General features: G+C 49.7%; 1 protein-coding gene across 1 annotated transcript; it reads left to right on the top strand.

The window, feature by feature from the left end:
- Positions 1,128 to 1,997, top strand: LOC110433708 (circumsporozoite protein-like). The gene is made up of 2 exons (XM_021456223.1): positions 1,128 to 1,253; positions 1,431 to 1,997. Exons 1-2 carry the CDS (start codon positions 1,128 to 1,130, stop codon positions 1,995 to 1,997), a joined length of 693 nt encoding a protein of 230 aa, XP_021311898.1.

Genomic DNA, 9,312 nt, shown 5'->3' with positions numbered 1-9,312 from the left:
TCCTTTTGAGGTGACCCGTATTGGGAGCCGGAACGACCGTGCCGTTGCGCTTGAGTTAGATGGGACATTTTTCCTGTGAATTTAATGCGCGCGTGGGCGCGGTTGGCGTGAGAATCAGAAAAAAAAATGGATACTTTGGTTACCTCATCTTGTTAATGAGGCGGCCGGCGGTTCCTCTTTCCTTCCCTGATCTGCTGTGTGGGAGACGTACTGCGGTACGCTTCTTCTATAAAAGCTACCGTGAGGGTGTTCGGTTTTTTCTCTACTTGCCTTTGCCTCCAAACACTCTTGCCCCCAAGCCCCCTGCTACCGCCTTCTTGACACCATCGTGCTAGTGCAAGCGCCCATCTCCGCCTACAGCTATGGCCGGCGACGACATGTGGCACCCATGCAATGTCACCGAGGCGACGCTGGAGGCCTGTGTGAAGGGCGGACTTCTCCGTCCTGTCAGAGATGAGGGGATGCCGGAGTGGATCGTGCCCTCGGTGAATGACACGGAGCCAAACCTGCCTCCGGGCTATGTGGTTTGCTTCCTGTCTTTCTTAGACCGGGGGTTCGGGATTCTGGCCTACCGATTCATGCGGGCTCTTGCGCACTACTATGAAGTAGAACTGCACCATTTCAACCCGAATTCGATCATGCAGGCGGCCATCTTTGCCACGGTGTGTGAGGGGTACCTGGGGATCCCTCCCCATTGGTACCTCTGGCTCCACCTATTCAAGGCGGAGATGTCTTCCCGCAACGAGGGCGGAGAGAAGAGGCCCTTGAGGGCCGGCGGCTGCACGCTCCAACTCTGGTAGTCGCGCTCCAGCGTATACTTCTGGAGCATCATGCCGTCGTCGAACCGGGGGTGGTAGAACGGATGGTTCTACCTCTGGAATGACCATGGTCTTCTCCTGGAGTACACCGGGAAGATGGTGCTCGAGTGCCCGGCAAAATGGGGGTGGGGCGCTCCCGCATAGGAGCAGAAAAGGCTGGACCCCCTTCTCGAGGGCCTCGATAAGCTTCGGTGCGCGGGGGTCACTGCAGCCACGGTGGCGGTCACCTTCCACAAGTGAAGTCTCCTGCCGCTGGCGCAGCAGGTGGTGCCCATGTGGAAGATGACCCACGACACTCCTTGGGCCGGGATGCGGATGCTAGAGGTGCCAGTGTCCGCTACGGAGATCAACACCCGAGTCTCTAGGACAATATCCTCGAAGTTGAAGAACTATCGGGTGGTGCCGATGCGTCCTGACAGGGACTACATCTCTCTGGTAAGGGATCTCCATCTTCGTTCCCGCTTCGTCATCCCCTTATTTCTTCCAACCTTTATTTAGGCTACCATTTGCTCGCAGGGGATGAGCGTTGTCAGGTATGCCCTGCCCCCGGTCCTAGAAGATGAAGAGATCTGGGCCCAGAACTGGGCCAAGAACGAAGAGCAACGTCGCTAGAAGAAGGAGAAGAAGAAGAAGAAGAAGAAGAAGAAGGCAAAGAAGGCGGAGGCCTCTGCCAAGCGCTGCCGCGAGGCCAAGAAGGCGGGGCTCCCCGAGCCTGAATCCTCCGAGACTTCGGTCTCAGAGGTAGAGGACGGGGATGACACACATTGGCTAAATGAACTCCTTGACGAGGAGGAAGAGGATGAAGAGGTCCCCCCAACTGGTGGGGGGACAGAGGCCCCAAAGGGGTCACAGATCCTAGGGGGCGTAGAGGGCGCCCCCTACAACATTGTTGGCGAGGGAGGGGATGAAGCCCCTCAAGGGGGTTTGGTTCCCCCGGATCCCCAAGAAGGGGAGGTGGCGTTGGTTGGAGAGCCTGAGGTGCCTGTGGGGCCAAAGGACCCGTCCGAGCCTCGTCCGGGGACGGAGGCAGAGACGGAGGGTTCGGCAGAGGTGCCGAAGGCCGGGACAGCCGTCGGGGCCCCTATGACCCCAGGTGCGGCAATGGGCGTCTGCCCGACAACCCGCGGCGCCCAGGGAGCGCCAAGCTCCCAGAAGAGTGCTACGCCCCAGGCAAGGTAAATGCCTGCTCTTGATCTTTCTTTATTTTTTCTTTCTCTTTCTTCTTATCTTTACAGTCTTTCTGCCAGCCGGAAGCACAAGGTGGCGTTGGTGGGGCTGGCGCCCTTGAAAGCCGTCAAGAGGGGGGCACAGTCAACCCCTAGGTCGGCAAGGCCTAGGTCGTCGCCCCCTTGAATCGTGAAGAAAGAGAACACCCCAAGAGCGGAAGGGGGAGGAGTCGAGGGAGAAGATGCTGGACCCCCAGACAAAGGAGGTGGAGGCGCTGAGGTCCCAGGAGCCGAAGGGGATGATCCTGGCTCTTGGGGTCGTTCCCCCTTCTAGGGATGTCGACCTGGGGGCGTGTCTAGGCCTAGGCAGACCGAGGGGGGTCATGCTGAGATGGCCCTTAGCACGGTGCCCCCAGCAAGGCCCCATGGAAAGGGCCTGGCCCAACCAGAGGCCCCCGCGAGAGAAGGAGGGGACGCCACACCCTGGGGCAAGGCCCCCGTGATGTGGCCCGACCTCGAGGATCCAGAGGGTAGGGCCAGGTTTGTCTTGGATGACCCATCCGAGGCTAACCTCTGGCAAGGTCTCAAGGAATGCGGGCGTGCTAGTGTCGAGGCGATCAACCGGGCGTCCGAGCTCGTGAGCCGTGACATATACAAGCTTGCCTAGGTACGTGTGGTACTCTATCTTACATGTGAGGCGTGTTTTATTTATATCTTTTCATTGATCTTACATGTGGTACTCTATCTTGCAGGCGCTCAAGGCTACGTCCCTAGAGAAATCCAGCTTCCTCCAACGGGAGCGGGACGCATGGGCGGTCTGGCAAAATGAGAGGGCTGCTCGGGAAGCGGCCGAGGGGGAACGCGCGTGGCAGTGCGAGATATGTACCAACCTCCGGCAGAATTGCTCTGGGCTTGATACCGAGGCTTGGGAAGCTTGGGAAAAGGTCGCCCCTCTTGAGAAGAGGGTTAGCGACCTTGTCCTGGAATCTCAAGAGCGGAACACTGCCGCCGAGAGATATAAGGGCGAGGTTACCCAGGTGGAGACCTTGCTCGCCCAGAGGGACCTTGCCCTCAACTAGGCCCGAGACGAGCTTGCCGAGGCTCAGAGCCAGGTGTCTCTTTGGCAGAGGCACGCAGAAGAGAACCAGAAGCGAGCTGAAGGTAAGAGCCATACCCTTACCTTAGTTATTTGTGTGTAGGTCTATTTTTTACTTTTGCCTCTTTTACTATAGAGCTGGAGAGGAAGGTGATCGAGGCATATTCTATGGCCGATGCCCTAAGGAAGTCTCTCGATGCCGAGATCTCGAAACATTTGGTGTTGGAAGCTGTGGTCGCCTCGGCTTGCGAGGGACTTGGGGTCGAGGCGGGCGCATCGGGGTCCTCTCTGCGAGGACGTGTCGAGGCTCTGTACTCCCAGGCCAGGGAGAGGCCGAGGGAGGCTCTCCATGCTAGGGTGAAGAAAGCCCTGGCCGTGGTGAGCTCTCACTATGTTGGCATTGACTTGTCGGCAGTCAGTGAGGGGTACGTCCTTCCCGACAACGAGGCGAAGGCCTAGGAGGAAGTGCAGAAACTCGCCGACGCTGTGGAGGCCCCAAGAGACGCCCTGGCCACCTTCTTTGATGCCGAAGTGGAGCTTCCCCCCTCGGAGCGCAGGATCCTAGACAATCAGGGCAATGAGGCCCTTGTATTGTTAGTTTATTTTGTGAACATCGGAGGCCACTAGGCTCTCTCTTTTGTAAACTTAGTTTTATATGATTGTTTTCTTTTTAGAAATTCCTTGTGTTTCTCTTTTTCCTTGGGGCTGACCCAGCCTCAGCAGCACGAGGTTGGGTGAGCCACCGAAGGTCAGAGCTTTTAGTATAGGGAGTGCTGAGCCTAAGTCCCTTTCCCTTTCTTAGTGTTCTAAAATCCGGGCAGACTTATCTCCTAGTCCTAAGGGGTGAGTAGAAAGTGTCCTAGCCCATGGGCGTGGATCTGCTTCCAAGCTCGTTCCTCTTTAAGACTTAGGTGATTAATCTACGGTTCTTAGTCTCTTTAAGAAAGACAAAGAAATCTTGGGTTGGGTAGTTCTAAATTAAGCAAAAAATTTAGGGTCATCATAGGGGGTTCCCCCCGTGTAGCCCCCGAGGGAGGTTCAGATTTTGCAGGGCAGAGCCGAGGCTCACTCTATAAAATAGACATATAATTCATATCTTTTATTACTTCTCCGAAGTAAAGTACAATTGATTTCCTTTACAAAACTTCAAGGATAGAAGCGATGTAGCTGTTCTATGTTCCAAGCGTTGTTGTGGACCTCTCCTTCCTCGTTGTTGAGCTTGTATGTGCCGGGTCGGAGGACTTCGGCGATGACGAAGGGTCCTTCCCAAGGAGACGTGAGCTTGTGGTGGCCCTTGTTGCTTTGCCTGAGCCTCAGCACCAAGTCACCAACTCAGAAGGCTCGGCCTCGGACTCGTCGAGCGTGGTAGCGTCAGAGGGCCTGCTGGTACTTAGCGGAATGTAGGAGGGCTACATTCCTGGCTTTGTCCAGCTGGTCCAGTGCATCCTCTTGGAACGTCTTGTAGCTATTCTCGTCATAAGCTTGTACCCTTGGAGACCCATACTCTAGGTCCGTGGCGATCATAGCCTCAGACCCGCAGACCATGAAGAACGGGGTGAAGCCTGTGGCTCAGCTTCGAGAAGTCCTTAGACTCCAAATCATAGCTGGTAGCTCTTTGAGCCACCTCTTTCCGAACTTGTTCAGCCGGTTAAAAATTCTGGGCTTTAGTCCTTGAAGAATCATGCCATTGGCACGTACTACCTGACCATTGGTCTTTGGATGAGCCACTGCTGCCTAGTCCACACGTATGTGGTGTCTGTCGCAGAAATCTAGGAATTTTCACCCGGTGAACTGTGTGTCGTTATCCGTGATAATGGAGTTTGGTACTCCAAATCAGTGGATAATGTCTGTGAAGAACAACACTGCTTGTTCGGCCCTGATTCTTGTGATGGGTCGAACCTTAATCCACTTGGAAAACTTGTCAATTGCGACAAGCAAGTGGGTGAAGCCCCCGGGCGCTTTCTGCAGAGGCCCAACAAGGTCGAGGCCCCAAACAGCAAAGGGCCAAGTGATGGGAATCGTCTGTAGAGCCTGAGCCGGGAGGTGGATCTGCCGAGCATAGAACTAGCATCCCTTATAGGTTCGAACGATCTGAGTGGCGTCTGCCACAGCCGTGGTCTAGTAGAAACCTTGTCGGAAGGCATTTGCTATTAGCGTTCGAGGCGCCGCATGGTGGTCGTAAGCCCTCGAGTGTATCTCTTGAAGGAGCTTTATTCCTTCCTGATGGGTGATGCAGCGCATGAGAACGCCCGAGGGGCTGCGCTTGTACATCTCGCCATCGAGAAGTACAAAAGCCTTAGCACGACGAGCTACTCATCACGCCTCGGCTTGGTCTGGGGGTAGAGTGCCATCGATGAGGCATTGCAGGAGAGGATAACGCCAATCAGGCAAGTCATCTAGCGCGGGTGCCTCGGACTCGATGTCCATGGCCTCTGGCTCGAGAGCCGTGGAGGACTCAGAGTTTAGACCTGGGTCGGTCGAGGAACAATCTGAGCCTCCATCTTCTTTGTAGTCGATGGTGGGCTTGTAGAGGTGACTGACAAAGACGTCCGAGGGGACCATAGCCCGCTCGGATGCCATCTTTTCCAGTGCAGCAGCTGCCTCGTTGTACTTTCTCAACACATGGTTGAGCTCAAGGCCGTCGAATTTATCCTCCAGGCATCGGACCACCTTGCAATATGCGTCCATCTTGGGATCATGGCAACTTGACTCCTTCATGACCTGATCGATGATGAGTCTAGAGTTGCCTCAGACATCAAGCTGCTTGATGCCAAGTTCGATCGCGATGTGGAGGCCATTGACCAGGGCATGATACTCCGCCATGTTGTTTAAGGCGGGGAAGTGGAGTCGGATGGCATATCACATCCTTACTCCGAGGGGTGATATGAAGACGAGGCCTGCGCCGGCCCTGGTTTTTATCAGAGACTCGTTGAAGTACAAGGTCCAACACTCAGACTAGATCTGGGGTGGAGGGAGCTGAGTTCCCGTCCATTCGGCCACGAAATCGGCCAAAACTTGAGATTTTATGGCCTTCCAAGGCTCGTAGGTGATTCCGTCACCCATGAGTTCTATAGCCCTCTTAGAAATTCTACCATTAGCCTCTAGATTTTGGATCACATCTCCCAAAGGGAAAGATGAGATTACTGAGATGGGATGAGACTCAAAGTAATGGCGGAGCTTGCGTCGGGCTAGGACTACTGCGTAGAGTAGTTTTTGAATTTGGGGGTATCTGGTCTTGGTGTCGGAGAGTACTTCGCTTGTTGGGCATTCTTAACGTCACTACCAAAAGTAGATAGTTTTCTAATTCTGATAATGGCGCCAAAAATGCCAAACCTATCCCTCATGCCACTTAAGCCAAGTTGTCATCCCCAGCATGACATAAGAGACGCGGTATTGAAATATGCAATTGCTCTTCTAAATAAATAATCAAATGGGATCTGCAAGTGCACAGATTAATACCGATATAGCATTTTAACCGGGAAGTATTCCAGGTATCGTTATTTATATTTTTACCACTGGGAAGGGATTGCTAAACATCAATGTTGATTATAGAATGGAATATAGAATTGAGTATCTATCATTGGATGTATAATTGAGAGCATCTATCTATTTCTTTCATACAGGAATAAGTGTCACATAAAGGATATATATAAAGTAATGAATGGTGACAAAGATAATTAATCTGATCAGCATAACTTAGCCACATATAAATATGATAAGCACCTCAATTAGATATTCTAGCAAGTCATTAGCATGGAATTAGGACGAACTACAAGAATATTTCCTAAGTTATTCTTAACTATACAGTCTAGCATATCATAGTTAGTGCAATTACACTTAGCAATCATTGCGAGACAGGACTACACCCATGCATAGTGATATTATCAAGGAATATGAGAAACATCGCAATCACTCCCCTGTAATAATGTTGCTCTGCCAGCCATATACACGAGCGGGGGACTATATAAGAATCAATGGAGCTGTCCCTACCACGAACTACCCCGTGATCTGGCATATAGGGTACAATCATAGATAAATACGGTATAAGCACCATGCCTACACAATATCTATCATTTACCCATGGATCCGATAGATAAACGCTATACGATCCTAAACATGTATATAATTCCAATCTAACTAAGCCAAGTATATCACTATGATAAACTAAGAACAATATAATTGCGAATATAAACAAGTAGAGCAAAGTCATAATCAATATATTGAAGTAGAACAAAGTCATATTCATAATATCGAAGAAGAAAGATGAACAATTAAAGAACAATAGAGAATTACCAAGAATCCTCTTGACAGATCCAAAAACCAATCGAAGATTGACTCCTTCTAGTTCTAATCCTATGTAGCTATGCTAAACTAGAGATCTAATTGATGTGGTGGCTCTAGGGCTTGATCAGAGGCTTCTTCTCCCTGATGAATAATGAATTAGGGTTGAGAGGTGCTCTCCTCTAGGGGCGAGGGGGTCTAGTTATGTAGTCCCTCCAAGTGAATATGGGCCGTCGAATCAAACCGACATTGATTGAACGGTTATCCTTGATCCTTTAGGTCAGTGAATCATGATCCGCGAGATTGGCTGTGATTGGCTATAGAGGCAGGGCGGGCGCCCAAGGGGGGAGGGCGGGCGCCCTGCCCCCGAGCCCGTCCGGTCTCCCGTTCGTTCCCGTGGCTTTTGGACTCCTCTAGATGTAAGATAATTGCATGGCACGTTAATATCTCTATGTAAACCCGACGTGTGGGCCTTTCTTCCATAATTCCTGATAACCTCCTGCAGAAATAGACAAACACCAAAACTCGTGGAATTTTGTCAGATAAAACCCTAAGTCTGGATATTAATTTCATTTGGATCCTTTTCTTTATTTATTTGCTGATTATATTTGAGACTTAAGGACTGTCAACAAACTCCCCCAAGCTTACCTCTTGCTCGTCCCTAAGCAAGGATAATCTCAGTGATGGATTAGAAGTTGCTGAAATACCTTTGAAAATTAACGGTACACATGCTTCTAAATAAGGTCTCATCTCTGAGTTAGAGTAAACTGTCAAGACTTAAAACTTATTCATTTTACCTTTTACCATGGGACTTGTAACCGTCACTTCTGTCTTGAGTAGTTAAAAGATAGAACGGTCTTAGTCAAGTGCCATGTCTCTTATTCTTGATCAGCTATAGCCCTAGAGTTTTTGCAGATTTTCAAACAAAACTCAGAGATTCCTTGTATGACTCTCTCAGATCTCTCTTTTGTGGTATTTCTAGATCCTTACCAAGGCAGTGATGGTATATGCCTTCTCTCAAAATATGTAGTATTTGTGGTATAAGGCATAGTGACATTGCCTTCTCTCTCACCCTATTCTAATAAAGCTTTTGATATCTGGAGCTCATAGGTGGGAGATAAAGTATACATACTTACAAGACATTTATTGCATAGTCAAACCATGGATCCAGAGAAATAAGTCAATAAGTCAAATCAAGATGTGCATGTGTGGCGAATGAATGGTGTATGGTGATGATGGTGATAACAATGGTGAAAGTCTAATTCTACTTGTGCTCTTTTGAGGGGATACATACCTTTCTTGCTCTTTTAAAACTTTTTGAGGAGAATGAGATGCTCTACATTTTCTTTTTCTTTCCTCTTAGGTGGGTATCTTGTACCCCTAATTCTACTGTCGGATACTTGTCCATTTTTACCTCTCGTCTCACTTTTTCTTTTCTTTCGAGGTTCCGGGCACTTGCCCCTTTTTATTTCCTCGTTTTTTTAGAGCACTCATCTCTTGAAATAATGTAGCAAGTGGTAGTAACCAAAATAACTTGAGCATTTATTTTATAGGAGAAAACAGAAATGTTTTTGGCTATTTTCTCCCGGATTAGGAGTAGAATATTTTTGGGTGGTTCTGGAGATGGAAATGAGTGGATATATGTGGATGCGTACTTCCAGAGTAGAAGTAGCATGTGTGAGTGAACGTGCAAGTGAATCTTGATTTAACCACATGACAAGCTCCTAAGGATCTACACAGCTTGACCACACTCAATGCTCATAAGCAATAAAAACTAAATGTGTGGCTCAAAGTCTAGCAAGCATGTATATATGGCTGTGGTAGGAATTTAAACTCTCATCATACAGAAACTCATCATGTGATATTTTAAAGATTTTCAAAGATAAAATCCTCCAGAATTCTAGCATCTCTAGGAACAGATAAACAGCAGCTCAACATTCTCATATCATAT

The sequence above is a fragment of the Sorghum bicolor genome, chromosome 3 (assembly GCF_000003195.3).
Source record: "Sorghum bicolor cultivar BTx623 chromosome 3, Sorghum_bicolor_NCBIv3, whole genome shotgun sequence".
Lineage (NCBI taxonomy): Eukaryota > Viridiplantae > Streptophyta > Magnoliopsida > Poales > Poaceae > Sorghum > Sorghum bicolor.
Note: the sequence above shows the minus strand (reverse complement) of the source record. Positions and strands in the feature narration are given on the sequence as shown.

Excerpts from the sequence above, each read along its gene's own strand:
- LOC110433708 (XM_021456223.1), top strand. The coding sequence starts at position 1,128 with ATGCGGATGCTAGAGGTGCCAGTGTCCGCTACGGAGATCAACACCCGA. Across the intron at positions 1,254-1,430 it reads ACAGGGACTACATCTCTCTG|AAGAAGGAGAAGAAGAAGAA; the intron begins GTAAGGGATCTC and ends CAACGTCGCTAG.